General features: G+C 36.9%; 1 protein-coding gene across 11 annotated transcripts in view; it reads left to right on the top strand.

Moving 5' to 3' along the window:
* Positions 1 to 27,562, top strand: part of NF1 (neurofibromin 1) — a 217,158-nt gene that overhangs the window by 18,657 nt on the left and 170,939 nt on the right. For all 11 annotated transcript variants that reach the window (XM_036454406.2, XM_036454405.2, XM_036454404.2 and 8 more), the window contains exon 2: positions 27,099 to 27,242. In XM_036454406.2, coding sequence (XP_036310299.1) covers positions 27,099 to 27,242 — 144 coding nt within the window. The remainder of the gene's footprint in view (positions 1 to 27,098; positions 27,243 to 27,562) is intronic.

Here is a 27,562-nt window from a genome sequence, read left to right as displayed (position 1 = left end):
ATTCCTACACTGCTTTTGCTGTGAAAATAGTTTTTAAAAAATTTTTGATTGAAGGAGGATTATTGGCTCAAATATCTAATTTTACCTTAGGCTTAAAAATTAAAAAAAATATATTTTTATTGATTTCAGAGAGAGGAAGGGAGAGGGAGAGAGAGAAACATCAGTGATGGGAGAGAATTATTGATTGGCTGTCTCCTGCAGCCCCTCTACTGGGCTTGGAGCCTGCAACCCAGGCATGTTCCTTGACTGGGAACCGAACTATGACCTCCTATTTCATGGGTCGTTGCTCAACCGCTGAACCATACCAGCCAGACTTCCTTATGTTCTTAAATTGTTGCTTACTTACGGACCGAAGAGCATTTCCACCTCTGTAATCTTATTTGCATATTTGTTTTCAGATAAGTTGAAGATTAATGTATTATGTAGACTGTGTATTTTTTTAACATTAGCTTTTTTTTTTTTTTTTTTCCTGATTGACTATAGGAATCATTTTTACATAGGGAGGAAATGGTTAAAAGTAGACAATAGTGGGTTATCTCAATATGAACTCTATAGGACTCAACCCTAGAGCTAAATTTCTGTAGGCTTTATCTTCTTTGTGATGAGTTCAAGTTTAGTTTGAGCTGTATCTTTCTTTTTTTAATGAATGAAATTCTTTCATTCAGCCTCTTGTAACAAATGGCCATTAGTACATGACCAAGTAGCTCAGGCTGAGTTCCAAACTAAGCACAGTGGCAGGTGCTTGAATTGGGTTTCATGGAAAGCCTCTTCCTTTGCTGTGATGAGTTGGGGATTGTTTTAAATGTCATGCTACAACTAGCACGTAGAATCTCTGCCATTCACAAACTGTTTTCTCAGCCTCAGCAAGGAGGTAAGCCTGGATTGGGATCTTCACTGATTGTGCTGACTTCTGCAGTTTTTAATTACTAAGATTTACAATTTGTGAATTGTGCTAGAATATTTAATTGTTAATAGTTCTTAAAAATGTGAATCCTAAAGGTAAACAGCAGACATGCAGCTTCGGCTATTTGGATTCTACTATAATATTTGGATATCTGTTTTCATTTTTAACACCAACTGCATTTTTTTTTTCTTCACGAAACTAGAAAAGGGTGATTTAAAAATTCGATTTTTTTTTTTTAAAGAATTGTGTTATGAAAATAATTTTCACAATTGAAAGTGATTTAAAATATTAGCTAAAATGATGGCCAGCACAAGACGGCCAGCAGGAAAGGGCAGTTGGGAGGCACTAGCCCTGCAAGGGAGGGCAGTTGAGAGGGACCAGGCCTAAAAGGAAGGGCAGTTGGAGGCGATCAAGCCTGCAGGGGAGAAATAGCTAGGGGTGACCACATCGGCAGAGGAGGGAAGTTGGGGGGGAAACAGGCTGGTAGGGGAGTGTCAGGGGAGTGGTTAGGGGGTAATCAGGCTGGCAGTCAGAAGCAGTTAGGGGCAATCAGGAAGGCAGGCAGGGGAGCAATTGGAAGCCAGCAGTTCTGGATTGTGAGAGGGATGTCCGACTGCCCGTTTAGGCCCAATCCCACTGGCAGTCAGACATCCTTCGAGGGGTCCCAGATTGGAGAGGGTGCAGACTGAGTTGTGGGACCAGTCCCTCCCCCTCTTCCCCAGCGCATGAATTTCGTGCACCGGGCCTCTAGTAATAGTATAAAAGCCCTTCATAGCCTTTTAAAAAAAATCCTCTCTGAAGGATATGTTTATTGATTTTAGGGGGGGGGGCAAGAAGGAGAGAGAGAGAGAGAGAGAGAGAGAGAGAGAGAGAGAAAGAAAAGCAGCAGTAAATCATTGCCTTCCATATACGCCCCAATGGGATCAAACCTGCAACCTAGGTATGTGTCCTGCTGAGAATTGAGAATCGAACCTGCAACCTTTTGGTGTACAGGATGATGCTTCAACCAACTGGGCCACCCAGCCAAGGCAGCCCCTCATATTCTTTATCCAGATTTACTAATTATTTATATTTTGCTCCATTTGTTCAATGTTTTATTATTTGTTCTCTCTCACTCTTTCCCTTCATTCCTTTCTCTTTACGTCCCTTTCTCCTTACCCCCACATGTGTTTGTACATGGAGGAGTTTTTTTTCCTTTTTTTTTTTTTTTTAAGTTCTTTATTGTTGGAAGTATTACATTATCTCCCTTTCCCCCCATTGACATGTCCCTGGCCACTCCTACCCCCTGGAGGAGGTTTTTGACAGTAAGTTGTAGGCATCATGTTTCTTCACTCCTAAATATGTCAGCGTACCTTAAGATTAAAGAAGGATCTCCCTTACTTAACTAGGGTACAATGATTCAAGTCAGGGCATTTAATATGGAACAATGCTATTCTTTTTAATACATGGTCCATAGTCAAAGTTCATCAGTATCATTATCGAAATAGTTCACATACTTTAAAAATCTATTTTTTTTACCCACTTCCTGTGTTTTATTTCAATAGTGGTTTTTGAAGTGGTACTTTTTAATTATTTTTTTCTCCTTTGGGTTTTATATGTGGGAATAAACCAGTATTCAACATTGTAAACTCTATGTAAATAACATGCTATGTTTCTCATGCTTAGGCACGTGTATATGAAGTCTGAATTGGTGTGCTAGGCTGCAACATTTAAACATATTTTGGACAGTCTTTTTGGAATATGATTTACTTAAATTTATTTTAAAAATATTTTTAAAATTTAAATATGTCTTTATTCAATAGAATGCAAAATTTGCATCTCTTTTGAAAATTAAAAAAACATGAGACTTAAAGAGTTCACTTATTTGTCAATAATTGGAAGTCAGGACCAAACCAAATTGCCTTAAGATAGAGGGAATACCTTTTACATTAGGCTGGTGAAATCCAGGAATTTGGCTTTGTATGTGTGTGTGTGTGGTGTGTTTTAACATTAAATGTTGAAGTTCTTGGATCAAGATTTTAGGGAAAAATCACAGTTTTAAAATAAGAATAAAGCATTGTAATTATGTTCATATTAGTGAGAGGAATGATACGATATGCAATATTTCATCAAAGTATCTTTGTCCTGCTAGGTTTAGTATAGATCAATTTCTGTAGATACATTTTTATTTCTATTTAATTAGAAAATCATAACATGATTTTTGGTTGTCAGGAGTAGCAGGATGTGTTTAACAGCTTTGGATATTTGTATTGAGTGTGAACTGAAATATTATGGAGATATTTTTCACTGGCAACCTAAATTAATGCCTTGTCAGATGCTAAATTGATGTATATTTTAAAAGCAAGAGCTGGAAGATTGAATGTATCAGCTTGAGAGTGGCAAATACCAAGTGGCAAGGTTTTTCTTTGCTCTTTTTCTCTCTCTATAAGAGAATATAAGGGAAGGAGGGAAAGAGGGAGACTATTTTCATATATTTTAGGAGAGGATATATATTTTTAAATTACAAATCTTCTAATTTGCAAAAGATTATAGTGATAGTTGAAGCTCTCTTTGTTCTCTTCCCTGATCCAATTCTCTCCTGTCTGGTGCTTATTTTATGGACACGTACCTGTGTCCTGCCCTGTTTTATACTTTTTGCCCTGTTTTATACTTTTATCATATATGTATGTGTCCATAAAATAATTATAGTTCAACCTTTTATATAAAAAGTATACTGTAAATAGTCTCTATACTTGCTTTTTAAAACCTATCACATTTTGCCCTAATTTGGCTCACTGGATAGAGCATCGGCTTGTGGACTGAAAGGCCCCAGGTTCGGTTCCGGCCAAGGGCACAATCCCCAGTGTGGGCGTGCAAGAGGCAGCCGGTCAGCGATTCACATCCTTGATGTTCTTTCTCTCTCTCCATCTCCCTTCCTCTCTGAAATCAATAAAATACATTTAAAAAAAACCATCACATTTTTAGATTTGATCCTTGTGTATACGTGCCCACTTAATTCAGTTCAACTCCATGTATAATACTTCATTGTACAAATGATAGTTTATCTATTTCTACTGTAGAAGAACACTTAGTTTCCGGGTTTGCTTATCTTACCCCCCCTCCCCTATTTTTTAACAGTGTGTCAGGAAGCATATATTTGTATGTATTCTGTAGTAGTTTTTATCTGTGACTTACAATGTGTTTTAAAACTTAAACATACAAAAATATATAAAACATGTTTGCACAGCTTATAGTTTAAAAATAATCCTTTGAACACTTGTCAATCCAAATTCAGATTAAGAAGTAAAATATTGTCGAAACCGGTTTGGCTCAGTGGATGGGGTGTTGCCTGCGGACTGAAAGGTCCCAGGTTCGATTCAGGTCAAGGGCATGTACCTTGGTCGCAGGCACATCTCCAGTAGGGGGTGTGCAAGAGGCAGCCGATCGATGATTCTCCCTCATCGATGTTTCTAACTCTCTATCCCTCTCTCTTCCTCTCTGTAAAAAATCAATAAAATATATATTTAAAAAATAAAATATTACCAATTCCTTGGAAAGCCCTGTATGGTCCAAATCACATTCCTTTTCTTATTATTCCCTCACCACTAACCTGAATTATATTTTAAAATTTCTCTCTTTTTTTTTCTTTATAGTATCTCTCTCCAAACAACAACAAAAATGTATTGTTTTGTTTGCCTGTTTTTAATCTTTATATAATGAAGTAATACTGAAAAGATTTTTATGATTTATTTTATAAACATCAGGCTTTGTTTTTTTATGTCATCCATGGTGTTGTATGTAGTTTATTCAACTTTATTGCTATAGGATATTTCATTATATGAATATACCAGCTTATTTATACATGTTATGAATGATGGGCAGTTGGGCTGTTTCTAGTTTTTTGCTATTACTAACAATGCTGCTTATGAACATTCTTATACATGTCTCTTATGCATGTGCAGGACTTTAGAGTATATATTCTGGAGAAGAAGAAGGATATGGGCTTTTTCAGCTTTATTAGGTAATGCCAAATTGTTTTGTTTTTAAAAGTGATCATGCCAGTTGACATTCCCACCAGCAATGTATAAATGTTTCTGTTGCTCTGTGTCCTTGCCAATGCTTGGTGTTTGTCTTTTTAATTTTTTTAAAAAATATATTTTTATTGATTTTTCACAGAGAGGAAGAGAGAGGGATAGAGAGTTAGAAACATCGATGAGAGAGAAACATCGATGCCTCTTGCACACCCCCTACTGGGGATGTGCCCGCAACCAAGGTACATGCCCTTGCCCGGAATTGAACCCGGGACCTTTCAGTCCGCAGGCCGACGCTCTATCCACTGAGCCAAACCGGTACTGGCTGTCTTTTTAATTTTTAGCTGTAATCATTGTATTGTAATTTGAATCTGTATTTTTTTGGCTACCAATGAGGTTCAACTTCTTTTCAGATATTCATGAACTGTTTGTTTGTTATTCTGTGAAATATCTATATATATATCTACATATCTGTGTATTTCTCTATATATGTATTTGCTCATTTTTCTACTTGGCTTGTTTAACTTTTTCTGATTGATTCATAGTAATTTCTATATGGTTTATGTTTTATTGTTGATATTTGCATGTGTTGCAAATATTCTTTCCATTTGATTGGATTTTTGACTCTCATGTTTGTGATTGAAGTTCTTAATTTTAATGTTGCTGAATTATCAGAATTTTAGTATTTGTGTGTGTGTGTGTGTTTTTTGTTGTTGTTGTTTTTTAGTTTTGGTGTTTGTCATTTCCTTCCTTTGATGTCATTAAAATATTTTCCTATTATTTTCCAAAAGATTTTTTTTAAGCTTTCACTTTTACACTAATGCACATGGACTTTCTTTTGTGTAAAGATCCACTTTTATTTTTTTCCATGTGATAACAAGTAACTGATTGTTCCAGCCTGTTTATTGAGTAGTCCATTCTTCTCCCTGTGATCTGCAGTGCTTGCTCAGTTGAAAATTAAGTTTCCTTATATGCATGGGATTAGTTTCTGCGCTCTATATTTTGCTATTTGTCCTGGTCCCAGTAAACCACTGGATTATTTATTTTAATTACTATAGTTTGTAGCAAGTCAGTATCAAGTATGGTAAATTCCCCAACCTTTTCTTCAGGAAAGGCATGGCAGTGCTTTTTCATATTGGTTTTAGAATCAGCTTTTGATTTTCTGAAAAATGGTGGTGAGATTTTGAATAGTATTGCATTGAGTCTTTGAATCAGTTGGGGAGAATTGATTGACATCATTTTGATATTGAAGCTTCCTGTTTAAAAATATAATAATTGCTTTCTGTTTTATCTTTTAAAAATTCATTTCAGTTACATTTTATAATTTTAGCATTATATAAATAAGTTACATGTCAACTGTCAGATTTTTTCCTAGAATTTTTTGTTGCTCTTTGTACTTGGTATTTTTTAAAATTGCATTTTCTGATTGTTTTGTATAGCAATAACTTATCTTTTGTATTTTGTCTTTGTATCCAGCAACTCATCACTTTTATGACTTATCTCTAGATTCTTTTGGATTTTCTGTATTGATCTTCTATCATCTGTAAATAGTTGTAGTTTTATTTCTTAATTTTCAATCTCTATAGCTATTTTCTTATTTTCTGTGAACCAACTGAGGTTTTTCAATTGTTGAATAGGAGTAATAGTGTTGGCCACCTCTGTCTTGCTTTTGCTCTTAAAAGGAAAGATTTTTTTTTTAAATTTCGCTATTACAAATAGTATTGGTAATTTTAAAAAATAAATATTTGTATTAAAGTAAGGAAGCTAACTTCTAGATTGCTAATTTTAAAAATTCTTAAATGGATGTTGAATGTTATTAAATGCTTATTCCATCTCCTTTGAGGTTATTGTATAATTTTTCTTTCTTTAGTCTGTTTATACTGTTTATCATTATTTTCTGATTTCTAGTAATTAAGTTAGCCTTCCATTTCTGATGCTGTTCTTGGTTGAAATGTATAATTTATTTAAATTGAATTTATTGGGGTTACATTGGGGTACACCTTAAGATTTAAGGGGGTACGCCTTAAGATTTAAGGTGTACAATTCTGTAGTATATCATCTGTATGTTGGATTGTGTGTCTCTTTCCATCACCATTTATCCCCCTTTTACCCTCCTCTGCCTCTTCCCACCCCCCTTTCTCTATGGTAATGACCATACTGTTGTCAAAATTGATTGCTGGATTAAATTTGCTGGCATTTTTGTTTAGGATGTTTGAATCTATGTTCAGTAAGGTCAATTTGTAATTTTCCTTTGTATTATATGCTTGCTTGGTTTTATATCAAGATTATTCTACCTGTATAAAATTAATTAGGGAGCTTATCTTTTTATGTACTCTGCATTGTTTATATAGTATTGGAATTATATATTGGTTCAAAGTTGGGACTCCAATAAAACCACTTGGGTTCAGTGTTTTCTTTGAGGGGAAATTTTAAACCACTGAATTCATTTCTTAAATTATTGTGGGACTATTTTTATTCTTTTTTCTTAAATCAATTTTTATAAATTACATTTTTCTCAGACTGTCCATTTCAGCTTGTTATTCATGATACTTTTTTTTTCTTAAGCCCTTGACCAGAATCGAACCTCAGACCCTTGAGTCTGCAGGCTGACGCTCTATCCACTGAGCCAAACCAGTAGACCATGATACTTTTTTATGACTTGTTTAATCTCTGGGAACTGAAGTTATATTCTGTTTTTCAATCCTAATGTTTACTTTTCCTTTATTTTTTTATTGTTTTTTCCATTTATATATGGGTAATGGATTACAGTGTGTAGGTTCATTCTTGGTACATCTCTTTTTTTTCTTTTTACCAAGAATGAACCTACACATCGTAATCCATTACACATCATAATCACCCCCAAATCCATAGTCCATAATTACCCCTAAGTCCATAACCTTAAAGTTCACTCTTGTTGTTGTACATTCTATGACATATACCCATTATTATAATATCATAGAGTAGTTTTATTTATTAAAAATATTTTTATTGATTTCAGAGTGGGGGAGAGAGGGAGATAGAGCTAGAAACATCAATGATGAGAGAGAATCATTGATCAGCTGCCTCCCGCATGCCCTCCACTGGGGATTGAGTTTGCAACCGGGGCATGTATCCTGAACAGGAATTGACTTCCTAGTCCGTAGGTCGGTGTTCAACACTGAGCCATACTGGCTTGGTCAAGTATTTTTTTTTTAAATCCTCATCTGAGGATATTTTATTGATTTTAGAGAGAAAGGAAGGGGGAGAGAGAAATAGACACATCAACATGAGAGCAAAACGTCCATCAGTTGCCTCCAGTATGTGTCCCAACTGGAGATCCAACCCACAACCTAAATATGTGCTCTGATCAGGAATCGAACCCACAACCTTTTGGTGTATGGGACGACTCTCCAATCAACTGAGCCCCTCAGCTAGGGCCAGAGTATTTTTACTGTTCTAAAAATCTTGTGTGCTCTTCCTGTTTATCATCCCACCCCAGCCCTGGCAACCACTGATGTTTTTTTCTTTTTCTTTACTGTTTGTATAGTTTCATATAATATCGTACTGTTGTGTAGCCTTTCCAAATTGGTTTCTTTTACATAGTATGCATTAAGGTTCATTTAAGTCTTTTCATGGCTTGCTGACTTGCTGGCTCATTTCTTTTTAGTGTTGATTAGTATTTTATTGTTTGGTGATAGCAGTTTTATTTGTTCATTCACCTATGAAGGACATCTTGGTTGTTTCCATGTTTTGGCAATTATGAGTAAAGCTGCTATAAACTTCATGTACAGGTTTTTGTGTGAACATGTTTTCAACTCTTGGGTAAATCCTCAGGAGCATGATTGCTGGATCAACTGGTATGCCATTACCTTTTCAAATATTGCCTCTTATTAATAATACATTAATTTCCTTCTGGGACTGTAATTAGATGTATATATAATGTTGTTTGAGGCTGAGTCAAATAGTGTATAGTGAGTAAGTTTATTTTCTTGTACAACGTTTTGTGCCTCAAGATGGTAACTTGCTTCACTTCTTTCATTTACTTTGTTTTTAATACCTGTTAATTCTTTATACCATTAACATGCTCTTATACCATTGACCTGTTAATCTATTCACTGAAATAGTTTTCCCTGCGGACTTCACCCCATTCCCTGCTTACTAGGCCAGGGGTGCAGCTGTCAGTCTGGGTTCTCCCTTTACATCATTTTGGAAATTCCCATTGCTTCTCTTCTGTGGTGATTTCTCTGTCCCATGGATACCATTAGTTTGGAGCACATTCTCCACAGTAAGCTGAATAAAGAATTCAGAAGCAATAAATTTTGAGACTTTGCATGTTTGAGAATACCTTTATTCTACGTTTTCCTAATTTGATAATATGGGTATTAAAATTCTAAAATGGAAATAAAATAGCATCAGAATTTTGAAAGCATTTCACCATTGCCTTTCAGTTTATCTCTATGATTATTGCTAAATTTAATGCCATTCCAGTTCTTATAATGTTGTAAGCAAACTTATTTTCTTATTTTATCATTTTTAGAAGTCCTTGAGTTTTTTCATTATCTTTGATATTCTTTAGTTCAATATAACATGCTTGGATAGCTAATGGATCTTTTTCAGTTTGGAGACTCATGTTCTTCAGGCATAGGAAATGTCTTTCTTCTTTTTTGATTGCCAATTTTATTTTTTAAATTCAATTAAATATAATTTTTATTTCTATTGAATTTATTGGGGTTACATTGGTTAGTAAAATTACATAAGTTCAGGTGTACAGTTCTGTGGTACATTATCTGTATATTGTGTGTTATCACCCGAAGTCAAGACTCCTTATTCACCATTTATCCCCCCTTTACTCTCTTCTACCTCCTCCAACCCCTTTTCATCCAGCAATCACCATACTATTTATGTCTATGATATTATTTATTTATTTGCTTAATCCATTTACCTTTTCACCCAGACCTTCAAGGCCTTCCCTTCTAACAGCTGGCAGTCTGTTGTTTTGTTTTTTGTTTGTTTGTTTGTTTTTGTTTTTTGTATCTATGAGTTTCTGAGAAGTTCTTATATTAATTCTTTGTTAATTCCTCCCCCCCCCCCCCATATATTGGAATTGGTTGATATGTAATTTTAGAGACTTTTCTCTCATAGTGTTTTCTTTTGTTTGTTTTTCCTGGAGAGAGTCTTGACTTTATCTTACAACTCTATGTTTTATTTTATCACTCCGTGGAAAATTAACATTGCAGGCCTGCGACTGTTATCCTCAGAAAGTTCTACTTGCTAGGTTGTCACTTGGCTGGTGTCTGGGAACTTGGATTTTGGAAGGGTTCCTAGCATACCTTGGTAAAAATGGCACTGTGTGCTCAAACTGTGCCGATATGCTTTATGCTGAGCACCTGATTTTCATCTGGGTGCCTGGCACTTTGGTATGTGCTAGGCAGAGGGCACCAAATAAAACCCTGAGCACTGAGTCTCCAGTGAACTTACCTGGTAGACGATATTTCACAAGTATTGTCATAATTCATTGCTGGAGGAATTTAGCACATCTGGTCTTATTCCACTGGGAGGAGACTCTTGGAAGTTTATATCTTGTTTACCTTGGATCTCGTATCTTTTCCTTTTTCTTACTTTGCTTTGTATCCTTGTGCTGTGTTAACGCATAGCTGTAAATGTAACTATATATTGAGTCCTGAGAGTCCTTCTAGCAAACCATTGAATCTTGGAATAGATTCATAACATACTTAATTTTTAAAATTTTCTTTACTGGTCATTATTCTCACTTCTCTCTTTTTAAAATAGCATTCTTTAAAAATTTTCCTAATGTTTTTCAGGATGTATATAATTACGTGAGTGTGAAGTTTTCTTCTCATCGATGCCTGCATTGTCATTTTTCCCCCCTCAAAATTAATATGTGCATATTACGTGGTTCTTTTTCTTTCGTGTTAATGAGCCTGCCTTATACTTGTCTCTTTGATCTTACTTTAAATATTTACCTTTAAATGTGAGTGTGAGAGAATTGAAAGCTTATGTACATGAACTTTATTGTAGACTAGAGGCCTGATGCTTGAAATTTGTGCAGGGGATGAGGATGGGGTGGGGTGTTCCCCTCAGCCCAGTCTGCACCTTTTCTTGCAATGGGATCTGCACCTGGGATCTCTCAGGGAATGTCTGACTGCCAGTTTAGGCATAATCCATGTGGGACTGGGCCTAAACTGGCAGTCAGACATCCCTCTTGTAATCCTGGACCACTGGCTCCTGATTGCTCACCTGCCTGCCTGATCCCCCCTAACTAATATCCTGACTGCCTGATTGCCCCTAACTGCTTGTCTGCTTGCCTGATCACCCATAACAACCTCTGCCTCGGCCCCCCTCTGCCACAGCTTTGTCCAGATTGACGCCCAGAAGGTCATTAGGCTGTTTGGTCTAGTTAGCATATTATACTTTTATTATTATAGATGAGTTTGTGATAAGATAGCTTTATTGTTGAAATCTCTCCAAATGCAGGTCTTTCTTTGGGCATTCAATTTCTCTGGGAAAGTGCTGCTCGGTTGCTTACCTGAGAAAGATGTGTCTGGTTCCAGGATTCTAAGACCTAGAGGGAGGGAAGAGGCTGGTGGTTTCTGGTATGGGGATTTTCACTCAATTAGGAAGAAATAGGATTATTGTGGAAATACTATTTTGTCGTTCAAGTTTATAAGATGTAAATGAAGGAAATAGTTGTTTGATTTTTCCTCTGAAATCACCAAAGTATCTATAGTAGATGATAGTCTACCAGAAACCAAAGATAATAAAGATGTTGTTTTTAAAGGAGATAGTGTAACACACTATAGTCATGCGCTACATAACGACATTTTGTTCAGCATCAGACCACATAAACAACAGTGGCCCCCATATATAATAGAGCAGAAAGGCATATAAGAAATGGAAGAATATGTATGTGGCTCAGGAGAAATTTTTCTCGTGTGGGACTTGGCAATAGATTCTTACCACACCTCAATTTTGAGTGCACAGAATACTAATTTGTTTCAGCATAGAGGGTTCCAACCCCACCCCCTCCACCTAGCTCGATGGTCTTCAGCGTACATTGCTGTAAATTCTTTGTTGAGAACCTAAGATCCTGTGTAAGAACACAGCTCCACAAGAGCTACCTTAATAAGTATTAAGAGCCACTGCCACTTTAGTAAAAGCTTTCTATGGTAGAATGGAAGTGCATACTACCTGTCTCTGTTCTTTGGAAATATTTTCAGGTTGTAATGATGTAAAGCACCAATAAAGATAAGTTTTTTTTGTTATGTTTTTTTTTTTAGTGGTAACAAGTATTTATTAGTAGTCTTAACCTTGTATTTTGTCTCAAAAACATTTCTACTGAACCAGGAGATAAGTTTTATTTTTTCCATCACATCAATGCTTAAGAGTGTCGGTTGAACTAAAACAAGTTTCCAATGTCAAAATACTGAATTCTAACAGATCCATAGATGCAGAAAACAAACTGATGGTTACCAAAGGGCAGGAGAATGGGGGATTAGGGGAAAATATTTGCATTAAAATAGTAGGAAATGTAACAATATCCATAATAGTTTAAAAAGATACTGAATTCTTACTCTCAGTTCTGTACCTTCTCCATGTTAAATACCCTCTTTTTTTTTTTTTCATGAATACCACAAATTTCTTAATCTGACCACTGCTCCATCATAAAACAACTAAAACCACAGTGCCATGAGAATCTCATATTTCTTGATGGAGAGATTAGACAGGAAGCAGGGGAGAACTATAGGACGGTGTTTTAAAGTCAGCAGTAGTGTACAGTAATGTCCTGGACCTTTACATTCACTCACCGCTTACTCAGTTTCCAGTTCTGTAAGCTCCGTTCATAGTAAGTGCCCTATATAAGCTTGCTATTTTTTATCTTATACTGTATTTTTACTGTACCTTTTCTATATTTAGTTAATGTTTAAATACACAAATACCATTGTGTTACCAATACCTAAAAGTATTCAGTACAGTAATTTGCTGCATAGATTTGTAGATGAGGAGCAATAGCAGTGTAGTATTCTGCATCATCTAGGCTTGTATAAGTGCACTCCATGATGTTGCCACAATGATGACATTACCTATTGGTGCATTTCCCAGAAAGTATCTTTCTTATTAAGTGATGCTGGACTGTAGTTCATTCTTTCATTGAGCAGGCATTTATTAGTTGCCTTTTAAAATTTAACCCCAAGGTTAAAATAGGTCACTAAAAAAAGATACCTTATCTACTCCCATGAAACTTGCATTTTTGCATGGGTGATGAATATTAAATAATTTGTCATCTGGTTAATTACAGTTATTTTAAGTACTATATAGAAGTCATGGAGGCTCAAAGACCTGCTGTAGGGTTCAAGGATGGCATCTTTGGCCCTGGCCCATGTGGCTCAGTGGTAGAGCATTTTCCTGCACACTGAAGGGTCTTGAGTTTGATCTCAGTCAGGGGCATGTACCTGGTTTGCAGGTTTATTCTCCATGTAGGAGGCAATTAATCGATGTATGTCTCTCACATTCATGTTTATTTCTCTGTCTCTCCTGCCCTAGCTTCCACTCTCTCTAAAAAGAAAAAGAATGGCATTTCTGAAAAGAATGAATGAGTGAGAAGATGAGAGGAGAATGCAGAGAATGAGACTAAGAGGTTAATTGGGATAATGATATTGTGAGATTAAATGAAGTATAAAATGTGGTTAGTGCTTGGTACTTGTGCTCAGTAAGTATTAATTAGTAATTATGTTATTTACAGGAATCTTATATAATAAAGCCTGATATTCTAAGTGTCCGGTCAACCAGTTGGCTGTTTAACCAATCAAAGCATAATGTGCTAATGATATGCTAAGGCCCCACTCAACTGCTCGCTATTATGTGCACTGATCACCAGGGGGCAGACAGTCAACTGGTTCACCAGTTGCTATGATGTGCACTGACCACCAGGGGCCAGATGCTCCAACTGATATGTTAGCTTGCTCCTGGTCCAGCCAATCGGGACTGAGCGAGACAGGCCAGACACACCCTGGAGCCCTCTTGAGGTCCCTCCCTGGCTGGCCAACTTCCCGCTCCTCTCCCGATCGTAAACCTGTGGAGTCCCTCTGCCTAGCCTGCATCCTCTCGCAATCTGGGACCCCTCAGGGAATGTCAGAGAGCTGGTTTTGGCTCAGTCACACAGGCCAGGCTGAAGGACCCCACTGGTGCATGAATTTGTGCACCAGGCCTCTAGTATTATTATATTGGATGATCAAACAGAAGACCTCTAGCATTTAATTTCTCAAAATAAATGTTTTGTGTTAACAGTACAACAAAAATATATCCATAGAATCACTTACCAAAAAAAAAAAAAAAAAAAAAAATTCTTATGGTATAGAAATTTTGGTGTTTGAAAAGTATTCCTTTTTTTTTTTTTTTTTTTTTTTTTTTAAAGAGATCATTCTTGGCTTCTTCATAGTTACATCTGCAGCACCCTGAATAGTACTCGACACAGAGAACATTCTCAGTCTTAAAAAAAAAACACACAAAAAAATTAAACCCCAAAATCTGAAAGAATACTAGAAATTTTGGGCAACATAGAGACTAGGAAGGATTTGCAATTTCAGAATCAGGAAATACTCTACGTTTTTTCTTACTATCAAGGTATTTGTTTGGTGGTGTTTCTTCACTACAATGATAATCATCTGATCAGAATTTAAACATTATCTTTTATTCATCGTGTAGCCAGCAGGGATCTGTTGGGACAGAATCTTACTTTTCTTCTTGTGGGGGTCTGTAACTGGTGTCCTCTAGCCTTTTTAGCACTTTGACTCACAATGTATTAGTTAATCTATTACAGCAAAACAAATACCTCACCATTTAGCAGCTTCAACAACTGACATTTATTATCTCACAGTTTCTGTGGGTCAGGAAATGTGAGAGTGGCTTAGCTGGGTTGGGTGCCTCTGGTTCAAGTTCTCTCTTGAGGTTAAAGTAAGCTGTTAGCTGGGGTTGCAGGCATCTGGAAGCTTGACGGGGGGAAGGATGCACATCTAAGTGCCTGATTATTGGCAGGCCTTAGTTCCTTGCCATGTGAACCTCTCCAAAGACCACCTCAGTGTCCTCAAAACATGGTTCTTGGTTTTCTCTAGAGCAGGTGAAGAGAAATCACAAAACTAGAGAGGGCGAGAGAGATAGATATCGGGAGGGAGGGAATTAAGGAGGGAGAGGAAGAGAGATAGATATTGGGAGGGAGAGCATAAGGGAGGGATGGAGAGAAGACAAGGCAGTCCAAGATGAAAGCCTCTGCCTTTGATAATCATCTCTTCTGTGGTATTCTAGTAGTTAAGAGGGACCCACTCTGTTTACAATGTGGGAAGTGTGAATATCAGGAGGTGTGGCTCATGGGGAGTCATCTTGGAGAACGACTGTACCACACTCCATCAGTGGATCAACTTCTTCCAACCCAGTTGTATTATAAAAATAAACCATTGCTAGATGTTAGTACTTACGGGTAGAGAACAAAGGACTTGTCTATAAATTAAATTAAGAACCAGGAGACTTTTGAGTTTAGGAACAAAATTAATTTGTAGCTTTTGGAGGTACTTTTTCTTCTTGAATCCTGAGTTTGAGCATCAGATTTTGGAAAGCTGCCATTCCTAAAGGCAGTATAACTTTCAACCTTATAATAGGATATATGCTGCCACTTCACTTACAAGTTTATGTGCAGCTCAGCCGCTATTTCTCCATAGAAATGCTGATGTAAATCCCTCCAAAACCTGTTTAACCTATGTGGAATTAGCACTGAACCAGAACTTTTGAATCTTTTAAAAATTTTGAAGCAATAATCAACTTTTAGAAAAGCTACAAGCACAAACTATATTTTCCCAAACCACTTTTTAAAATACCTTTTTTATTAAATTATTATTTTTGTACATATACCATTGCCCCCTCTCCCATACATACCCTCTCTTCCCAGAGTTTTGTGTCCATTGGTTGTACTTATATGCATGTATACAAGTCCTTCGGTTGATCTCTTATCTCCCCCAGATCTCCCCAACCTCCCCGCTGTAATTTGACAGTCTGCTTGTTGCTTTACTGCCTCTATATTTATCTTTTGGTTCTTCAGTTTATAATGTTCTTTATTATCCATAAATAAGTGAGGTCATGTGGTGTCTCTCTCTCATTGACTGGCTTGTTTCACTCAGCATGATGTTCTCCAGTTCCATCCAGGTTGCTGCAAACGATGCGAATTTTTTCTTTTTTATGGCAGCATAATATTCCATTGTGTAAATGTATCATAGTTTTTGGATCCAATCATCTGCTGATGGGCACCTAGGCTGTTTCCAAATCCTAGCTATTGTAAATTGTGCTGCTATGAACATAGGGGTGCATATATCCTTTCTGATTGATGTTTCTAACTTCTTGGGATATATTCCTAGGAGTGGGATTACTGGGTCAAAAGGGAGTTCCATTTTCAGTTTTTTGAGGAAGCTCCATACTGTTCTCCACAGTGGTTGCACCAGTCTACATTCCCAGCAGCAGTGCATGAGGGTTGCTTTTTCTCTGCAACCTCACCAACACTTGTCGTTTGTTGATTTGTTGATGTTGGCTATTCTGACAGGTGTGAGATGGTACCGCATTGTTGTTTTGATTTGCATTTCTCAGATAATTAATGACTTTGAGCATGTTTTCATGTGCCTCTTGGCCTTCCGTCTTCTTTTGAGAAGATTCTATTTAGATCCATTGCCCATTTTTTAATTGGGTCATTTATCTTCCTTTTATTAAGTTGTATAAGCTGTCTGTAGATGTTGGAGATTAAACCTTTATCAGTGATAATGTTTGCAAATATGTTCTCCCATACAGAGGGCTTTCTTGTTGTTTTGTTGATGGTTTCCTTTGCTGTAAAAAAGTTTTTTTGTTTTTTTTATGTAGTCCCATTTGTTTATTTTCTCTTTAGCTTCCATTGCCCTAGGGGAAGTATCAGTGAAGAAGTTCTTTTGGCATGTCTGAGATTTTGCTGCCTGTGGATGCCTCTAGTATTTTTATGGTTTCTCGTCTTATGTTTAAGTCCTGTCCAAACCACTTTTGAGTATAAGTTGCTTAATATGATGTCCTATCACCTCTGAATACTTAACTATCTTTCCTACAAATTAAAACATGCTACTACATTACATACACTTATGAAAATCAGGAAATTACAGTGATATATTATTACTACTATCTGATTCTCAGGCCCCATTAAAGTTTGGCCATTTGTCCTAACAATGTCCTTTATATCAAAAGGATCAAGTCCAAATGCTTTTGAAGACTATATATCACTTATTTTGTAAGTTATCCCTCATTTGGGGCTTATCATATACATTTTTTATAGGAATAGCTCAGATACAGTGCTTTGTTTTTTTCATTTTATTCTATTAGATGGCACAGTCTAGATCATCTCATTATTGAGGATGCTAACTTTGATCACTTGATTAAGGTGGTAAGAAGCTTCTTTGTGAAGTTAACTCTTTTTCTCTTGTAAACACACACATTGTATGGGGGTTCTTAGATGCTAAGAATTCCATTCTCATCAGGTTTTCAGTTTAAGTATTTATTGCTATGAGTACAGATGAAAGGTTTTCTGTTATTCATTGAATAATAATCTGTTTAATCATTATTTGTTTTCATGTTCAAATTTTAGATTTGGCCAGTGAGAGCCCCTTCCATCTGGTGTCTGTGTCCTACTGACATGTCTTTATATTCTTTGAGCATTTCCCTTCTTTTTGGAACAACAAAATATTCCAGGCTTCTCAGAACTTTTGTTTTGTCAGGGCTGGAACAAATTACTTTTCTAAAGAGCCCTGGTTCTTTTTATTGGAGAATGGTATTTAGAAACCAAGATCTGGGGGCTAGATGCACTCAATACTACTGAGTTGTCATTGTTTCTAAGTATTCTCTAATGGTAGGGGAGGGAAGTTAGGGAATGTATGTATTCATATTCATCTGTGTGTACATGTTTATATCAATATTTAATTTTACATCTCTATTGAAAACTGTATGTTTATACCATTTCTAATTTTAGTTCAGCACTAGGGGAGTTTTTGTAATTTTCTCCTTTCTTTATTTGTAACTTCTTTCTTCAGCAGTAAGAAACCTGGCTCTTGTTATTCTTAATATATTTACTTATTTGATCAGTCCCCTTTTATGCAACCAACCTGCCATCACTGTCATTTCCCCATCACCACCTACTCCTAAGCACAAATGCCCTACTCACTCTGCTTGGGCTCCAACACCCCTTGCTATCCCTGAGCCCCCATTTCCAACCCTAGTGGGTGTTTTTCTTACCTTGCTCAGGCTCACATCCTGTGCGGTCTCCCGGGTGAACATCCTCTTCATCCTGCTCATTCTTTGTGCTAGAACTTCCCTCTTCCTACCATGCAGAAGCACAGCAAAGTCTAGCACCCCTTACTGGGCCCCAGTCTCTTATCTTTTCATCCCACTCATGCTTTGACACCTTCCCTGTTCCATTTAGGCTCTGACATCCTTTGTGACCTTCTCTCTCATGTAGATACCTTTCTTTTTTCTTTTCTCTTTTTTTAAAATATATTTTATTGATTTTATACAGAGAGGAAGGGAGAGAGATAGCGAGTTAGAAACTCTCCCTGAGAGAGAGTCATCGATCAGCTGCCTCTTGCACACCCCCCACTGGGGATATGCCCGCAACCAAGGTACATGCCCTTGACCGGAATCGAACCCGGGACCCTTCAGTCCCCAAGCCGACGCTCTATCCATTGAGCCAAACCGGTCCCGGCAGATACCTTTCTTACTCTGTGTGGATTTCTTTCTTTTTAAAAAATTTCTTTATTGATTAATGTATTACATATGTGTCCTTATCCTCCCACCACCCCTTCATCCCTCACTCATACCCTCACCCCCTGCTGTCTATGTCCATGGGTTAGGCTTATATGCATGCAGACAAGTCCTTTGGTTGATCTTGCCCCTTTCCCTAAGGTTTGATAGTCTGATCGATGTTTCTCTGTCTCTGTATCTGTTTTTGTTCATCAGTTTATGTTGTTCATTATATTCCGTAAATGAGTGAGATCATGTGATATTTATCTTTCTCTGACTGGCTTATTTCACTTAGCATAATTGTTTTCTAATAAGATACTTCTTTATCGATTTTGGAGAGGAAGGGAGAGGGAGAGAGAGAGATAGAAACATCAATGATGAGAGACAATCATTGATTGTCTGCTTCCTGCACCCCCCTATTGGGGATTGAGCCTGCAACCCAGGCATATTCCCTGACTGAGGCTCAAACAATGACCTCCTACTTCATATATCGATGCACAACCACTGAGCCACACCAGCTGGGCACCCTTCATGGATTTTAATGTCTTATGCCTGGCTTCCCTCTCTTTGGAATTCACTCCTTACCCCATTCATGTGCTAACATTCTTTGCTGGGCTGCCTTCCATATGTGGGTACCCTCAGGCTCTATTTTGTCCACATTAATGCCTTACTCTTCCTGCTCATATCCACTTACCATTGCTAGCCCAAACACACACCCACACGTTAGATACCATAGAAAGTCGTATTACAGTGGTACAGAGTCCAACTTGGGAAATGTGTTAGTAATAACCAATAGGAACATTTGATACCTTTTCTTGATTTATGTTATTTGGTAGCTACAGCTTATGTGTCTTTTTTTTATTAGTATGATTTTTTTTTCTATGTGTTTTCCCCCTAATATGATTTTTTCTTAGCTTTTTCTCTCATTAGATGAAAATTTATGTTAAGTGAATTTGAATGTCACCCCCACCCCCATCATGGTCCGAAGGGCCTTTTAGAATCTGGTTAAAATGTACACAGAGGAAAGATTTTAGCTTGTGACCTTTTGAAGAATTTTCTGAGAGCAACTAGAAACAGATTATCCATTGTTCAGAGTGCTTTGCTTAATGTTATGCTTTCTCTTGCTAAATCCTCTTATTTATTGAAATCTTGTATCTTAAGTAGCTAACAGTTTATTAATATAGATTCTCGTTAAAAGGAGATAATTTTTCTTTATGTAGTTTAGATCATTTACATTTCTGACATAATATTTATACATAAAGATTTATGTATAGTAGCATGAAATGTTTAAAAAAGAGCTTAATTTACTTTTTTCCCCCCAATTGGAGAAGTAATACATGCCAATTTAAAATAAGAGCAATTCATAAAAGTAAAGAAAAAGAAAAAAATCCCACAGTTTTCTCAATTACAATTACCCTATTTTTTAAACACTTTGTTCCTTTTATTTTTTAAAATACCCACTCCAGGCATAGTCATTTCCTTATGCATTATCTTTTCTAATAGTACTTAATTTTATTTTGGAAAAATGTAGAGTTACAAAAATGGTCTAATATTATTTTGTACTTTTAGAATTATTAGTGAAATTGAGCATGTTTTCATATATTTACTAGCTACTCATCTTCTGTGAATTGCTTCATATTTCTTCAACAGTTTTTCCACTGAATAGTCTGATTAATATATAATACAACCTTATGTACAATATTAGTTATGTAAACCTTTGGCTGCTAGTTTTTTTCATATTATGTTTTGAAAGATTTTTTAATTTTATTTTTTGTTGTTAATTCTCACCGAAGGATATTTTTCCATTGATTTTTAGGGAGAGTGGAAGAGAGAGGGAAAGACAGAGAGAAACATCGGTGTGAGAGAAACACATTGATTGGTTGCTTCCTGCATGAGGCCCAACCAGGGCCCCCAGGCTGGGGAGAAGCCTGCAACCACTTTACTTGTCCTCAGCTGGAATTGAACCTGGTGGGACTCTTTGGTCCACAGGCCGACACTCTATCCATGGAGGTGAATTGGCTAGGGCTAAAGACTTTTTTTTTAAAAATTGAATTTTAGAGCATACAATGGAGTCAAAATAGTCTCTGTAATAAATGGTGCTGGGAAATTTGGTCAGATACATGTAAAATAATGAAACTAGACCACCAACTTAAACCATACACAAAAACAAACTCAAAATGGCTAAAGGACTTGAATGTAAGGTGGGAAACCATAAAAATCCTACAAGACTCCATAAGCAGCAAAATAGCAGACATATGTCATAGCAACATCTTTATAGACACAGCCCCTTGGCCAATGGAGACTAAGGAGAAGATAAACAAATGGGACTATGTCAAAATAAAAAACTTCTGCACAGCAAAAGAAACCATCAACAAAACAGTAAGAAAGCCCACAGCACAGGAGAACATATTTGCCAATGATATTTCTGATAAGGGTTTAATCTCCAAAATTTGCAGAGAACTCATCCAACATAACAAAAGATAAACAATCCAATAAAAAAATGGTCAAAGGATCTAAATAGACACTTTTTGAAAGAGGATATACAGAAGGCCCACAGACATAAAAAACATGCTCAAAGTCACTAATGATCCGAGAGATGCAAATCAAAACAATTATGAGATACCATCTCACACCTGTCAGAATGGCTATCATCAACAAATCAAATGACAAGTGCTGGCAAGGATGTGGAGAAAAAGGATCCCTCCTGCACTGCTAGTAGGAATGCAGACTGGTGCAGCCACTGTGGAGAACACTATGGAGTTTCCTAAAAAAGTTAAAAATGGAACTCCCATTTGTCCCAGTAATCCCACTTCTAGGACTATATCCCAAGAAACCAGAAAAACCAATCAGAAAGGATATATGTACCTCTATGTTCATAGCAGCACAATTTATAATAGCTAAGATTTGGAAACAGCCTAAGTACCCATCAGCAGATGAGTGGATTAGAAAACTATGATACATCTACACAATGGAATACTATGCCGCTATTAAAAAGAAGGAACTTTTACCATTTGCAACAGCATGGATGGAACTGCAGAGCATTATGCTAAGCGAATAAGCCAGTTAGAGAAAGATAAATATCACATGATCCCACTCATATGTGGGATATAATGATCAACATAATTTGATGAACAAGAATAGAACGATCTAGAGAAAAATGATAGGGGGGGGAGTTTAGAGAAAAACCAAAGGACCTCTATGCATGCGTATTAGCATAACCAATGGACACAAACACGGGCGATGGGGGCTTGCCTGGACTGGAATGGGAAAGGGGGAGGGGGTCAATTGGGGGAAAAGGAGACATGTAAAACTTTAGACAATAAAATAAAATAAATTTGAATTTTTGCCGAAACCAGTTTGGCTCAGTGGATAGAGCGTTGGTCTGCGGACTGAAAGGTCCCAGGTTCGATTCTGGTCAAGGGCATGTACCTTGGTTGCGGACACATCCCTGGTTGGGGGTGTGCAAGAGGCAGCTGATCGATGACTTTCGCTCATCAATGTTTCTAACTATCTCTCTCCCTTCCTCTCTAAAAAAATCAATAAAATATATTAAAAAAATAAATAAATACATAAATAAATTGAATTTTAGAGAGAAAGGAAGGGAAAGGAGGAGAGCGAGAGAGAAACATCGATTGGCTGCCTCCTGTGTTACCCCTACTGGGGATCAAGCCTGCAACCTGGGATGTGCCCTGACTGGGAATCGAGCCCACACCCTTTCAATGTACAGGATGAGCCACATGGGCCAGGGCTGTGCATTCTTTTACTTCTGGTCTGTTACTTTTTATTTGTCAGTGCTGTAGCATAATGCCCCCTCCCTTTTTAAAACAGAACTTAAACATTTTTATGTAGGCAAATATATGTGTATGTTTGTTTTCTTTCTGGTTTCTGGATTTTGTCTTGCTTAGGAAAATCTGCCTTACCTTGATATAATGAAGTTATTCTTTGGTATTTTCCCTAGTAGTTTTATGGCTTTTTGTGAGTGTGTGTGTGTGTGTGTGTGTGTGTGTGTGTTTTCATAGTAGCCCTTACCACCCCCCACATTTTAAAATTTTGTATAAGTTATTTTTACAGAGGATAGCTAGTTGACCTGGTAATATTTTATTGACAAATCCATTCTTCTACCACTGATTTGAAATATTACCCTTATCATATTAAATTTCCATGTACATACTAATAACTGCTTTATGTTTTTAATTAGTTATGCTTATTATGTACTAGTTTTGTTATAAGAGCTCAATAGAATGTTTTAGTACCTGATAATACATTATCTCTTGTTCTTGTTTTTTAAAAATTTCTTTGGTATTCGCACAGATTTATTTTTAGTGAACTTCAGAATTAGCTTGTCATTTTCAATACCTGCCTCCCCATCTTCCAAATCTATTATAACAACTCACTATTTTTCCTTTACTCTTATTAGCTTAACTTGAACTACCATTTTCTCTTGCTTAAAGTATCTTTTAATAAACAGCAGCAAGAAGGCTCTTTTAAAAACATAAATCAGTTCATGTTACTTCCTTATTTACATCCCTCAGTTTTTTCTTCTCCTCCTTTAATTATCTATTGCTGACCTATTCCAAAGCTTAAAACAACCTGTTTTGCTCTCAGTTTTGCAAGTCAGAAATTCATGACCAGTTCAGTTGGGTAGTTGCATGCGCCATGTGTGAGATGGAAGGGGCTGGGGAATCCCTTCCTTCCTATGACTTCTTCAGCCAAATGTCTAGTACCTCAGTGCCTTTGCCTTTCTCTCTACATGGCATGTCGTTCTTTAGAATTTCTCTCAGTGGACTGGGCTTCCTACACCATGGCCTCAAAGTAATCACATTTTACATGTTGGCTTCCCGGAGGAGGGAAAGAAAAATGATCAAACCAATTAAGTTCCTGGCACAGTGTCCCTTCTGCCATATTTTGTTGGTCAGAACAGTCAGAAGAACTGCCTAGATGTGGGGCGGGTGGGGGAGGAGAGAGTGAGGAAGGAAAATGCAAAGTAGACTCTACTTCTTGATGTGGGAATGGCAAGGTCTTATTGCAGGAGAGCATGTGGGTGGAGAGATACCGTGACCATACTTAGAAAATATAATCTGCCACATAATCAAATTCAGAATATATTCAAAGCTCTTAACATGGCTCTAATGCCTTTCCATGATCTCATTGATGCCTGCTTTTCTCTGACCTTTTCTCCTACGCTTTCTTCATTTGTTATCTTTGGTTTAGCCACAGTGACCTCTTAGCTAGGCTTTGAATATGCCACACTCACCTCCAACATCAGTTTTTATATATATATGTATGTGTGTGTGTGTGTATATATATTTATTTATTTTTATTATTATTATTTTTTTAATCTCCCATCTTCAGATCTTTGCATGGGTCTTCCCATTTTCTTAACTTTATTTAGATGTCCAAAAAGCTTTCCCTGACCACCTTCTCTGATAAAATCTTGGTCATTTACTACTCCCTCTGCATAGATTTTTGTGCTGTTTATGGGAGCTTGGGAGCCTGAATACATGCCTGGCTTCTGAATAAGTTGAGAAATAGAAGAGTAAAGATGGAGGCCAAAACATATATGAAATAAAAGTTTTACTGGTTATTGTGATGTTGGAGATCCAAATGAGCCTAATAAGTACATCTCAGAATTAATCATACTCACCCATCCATTCCCAAGCAGGATTGCTCACTCTCCTCTGCAGTGCTAGGCCCCTGATCAACGCTTGGCTTATTGACAAAGGGGAACATTCTTGTACTCTGCAGCAAGTCTGTTCCCAAGAGAAGAGGGTAGAGCTGGGTTGTGCATGCCCAGTTATTTGTTTCGTTTTAAAAAATCTATCTGAATGACTAAAGGGGAGGGGAGTGGCCCTAGCTGGTTTGGCTCAGTGGATAGAGCGTCAGACTACGGACCGAAGGGTCCCAGGTTCAATTCCCATCAAGGGTACATGCCTGGGTTGTGGGCTCAGTCCTCAGTTGGGGGTGTGCAGGAGGCAGCTGATCAGTGATTCTCTCTCATCATTGATGTTTCTCTTTCCATCTCCCTTCCTTTCTGAAATCAATAAAAATATAAAAAGTTAAACAAAATAAAGCGTGGGGGGGGTAGGGAGGGTGAGAGGAAGAGAATAAAGGAAGTGAGAAACAGGATCAATCAAGGTACTATTTACTAAAAAAGAAAACATAGTAGGAAGATTATAAATTTTAGGAACACTGAGTTTGAAGTACCTAAAAGATACCTGTGTGGAGATTCCAAGTAGGCATTTGGATAGTGCATTTGAAGATACAGATTTAGTAGTTCTGTTAGTTTCCTGTTGCCTGTAACAAACTATTATAAACATAATGGTTTAATAAAAGCCCACAAAATTACCTGACAGTTTTTGTGGGTCAGGTATCTGGGCATTGGTTAGCCGGTTCTCTGCTCAGGCTCTTCCTAGACTGAACTCAGGGTGTTGGTCAGGGTTGTCAGTTTATTTGAAGCTTGAGTTCCACCCAGTCTCACTGGCTGGTAGAATTTAGATTCTTTCAGTTGCAGAACTGAGGCCTTCAGCTTGGAGAGGCCACTTGCTCTTTCCTGCCATTTGACCTTCCCCACAGTAAGGTAGTTTTCTTCTTCAAGACCAACAGAAAGCAGTTTTGTGGCTTTAAATCTCTTATTATTCAGCTGGTTGGGACAGGCTCATTCAAGTAATCTTTTTTTATTAACTCAAAGTGAACTGATTAGGGACCTTAATTGCATTTATGAAGTCCCTTTTGCCATACAATGTGTGTGTGTGTGTGTGTGTGTGTGTGTGTGTGTGTATTGTGGAGAGAGAGAGAGAGAGAGAGAGAGAGAGAGAGAGAGAGAGAGAGAGAGAGAGAGAGAGAGAGAAAGGGTGGGGTAGAGAGAGATTATGAGGACCTGACTTATGTCATTATGGAGGCTGAGCAATCCCACTGTCTGCCATTCTAAGCCGGAGACTCAGGAAGGTTGGTGATGTAATCCATCAGCAGACTGAGTCCAAAGGCCTGAGAACCTGGGGAGCTGATGGTGTCGATTCTAGTATGGGTAGCCTGAGTCTAAGACCTGAGAACCAGATTGCTAGGGCACAAGGTCAATGTCCTAGCTCAAACAGCCTCGTGGAAGGGACTAATTCATCCTTCCTCTCTGCCTTTTGGTTGTATGTAGGCCCTCAATGGATTGGATGATGCCCACCCGTAATAGGGTGGGAGAAACTGGCTTACTAGGTGTATCTATGCAAATGCTATTATAATCCAGACACATTCTCAGAGACACACATGGGAATAATGAATAATGTTTAGCCAAATACCTATGAATCTTGTTATCCAATCAACTTTACACATAAAATTAACCATCACAGAGGAATTTGGGGAGATTCAAAAGCTACATTACAGCCACTGATGGCTTCTAAAATGTCCCCCCTTTTTTATCTTTCTGATTTCCCCCCTTTTGTAATCTTTACACTTAACATAATCCTATAGCTTCTGTTCTGCCCCTTCCTCCAACATCTAAAAATGCTTTCTCTTTTTTATTAAGTACTTCTTTACTTCCAAATTAGTCACTTATTAACTAAGGAAACTCAGTCTCTTTTTACCTTTATTTGCACCAGTTAGAAGTGAGAAAGATAGACTGAGTTTTGTTTTTCACAGTGGAACCTTACCAGTGTCCTTGATTAGCATTAGCAAGATCTAATAATTAAATAATAAGTACATATGCTCCTGGTGCTTTCAATACAAAATGCTACTTTGGAACAGAATGGACATGAACTTCTTGGAAATACAACTTAACTCATTCTCAGATAAATCTAAATGTGGTCCCCCTTAAAGGATATATTTTTCTTGAGATTTATCTGTTTGTTGTGCCATTATTTCCTCAACTGTGTGCCTGAGAGAGGATAGGTTATCTTACCTGAGCCAGCCTTTTACTCTGTTTATTCTAGGATATACAGTTTGTTCTAATTTTTTTTTTTTTTAAACAATCTGCAGTTGTTTGCTATTATTGACTAGAGGTATGGGGCATAGATTTTTTTTTTGGTCTTGTGTTCTGTTCATTGTCTAAGAGAAAGGATTGTATGCATTTTATTGCAGACATTCTCTGAAATAATTTTTAGCTACAAGGAAATAGCTCTATTTCTGTGAGTCATCATTCTTTTTTATGTAGTGTTGGGTAAGGATTTAATTTCGTAGGTAGAGTTTATGATTTCCAGAAGGAGAGCTGCAAAAATTGAAATTTCCAAAGAATTTTAGATTTGCTATAAATGCTATTATATATAGAAAATTGGAGCTTAAGATACTAATATAGGTAATTGTTTGATAAAATTTTCCTAAAATCTCATGATTTTCAATGAGGGATAGAATTCTTTTTAATCATTTTCAAGTGTAAGCTAACATGTGTTTTCTTTCTTTTTTTTTTTTTTAAGCTTCCAATAAAAACAGGACAGCAGAACACACATACCAAAGTCAGTACTGAACACAACAAGGAATGTCTTATCAATATTTCCAAATACAAGTTTTCTTTGGTTATAAGTGGCCTCACTACTATTTTAAAGAACGTTAACAATATGGTGAGTAATTGCGTTACTGTCTCTTTGGGGAGTTTACTTTGGTTTGCTTTTTATTTAAAAATTTGGAGCAGCATATTTTGAAGTATGCAAAGTAATTTTTTGTAAACATTTTATTTTGTGAATAAGTACAGATAACGTTTTAACTTTCATTTTAGTTTTTTATTTTTAGATACATCTCTTATTTGTGACTTTCCTTTTTATTATTTTTCTGAAATTAATATTGCGTATAGATTTAATGCCATATGAATTGACCATATTCAGATATTCTCCTTATCTCCTTATTTGAATATTTACAAAAAAAAACCCCAGTCCTATGTAGA

The sequence above is a fragment of the Pipistrellus kuhlii genome, unplaced genomic scaffold (genome assembly GCF_014108245.1).
Source record: "Pipistrellus kuhlii isolate mPipKuh1 unplaced genomic scaffold, mPipKuh1.p scaffold_m20_p_28, whole genome shotgun sequence".
NCBI lineage: Eukaryota > Metazoa > Chordata > Mammalia > Chiroptera > Vespertilionidae > Pipistrellus > Pipistrellus kuhlii.
Note: the sequence above shows the minus strand (reverse complement) of the source record. Positions and strands in the feature narration are given on the sequence as shown.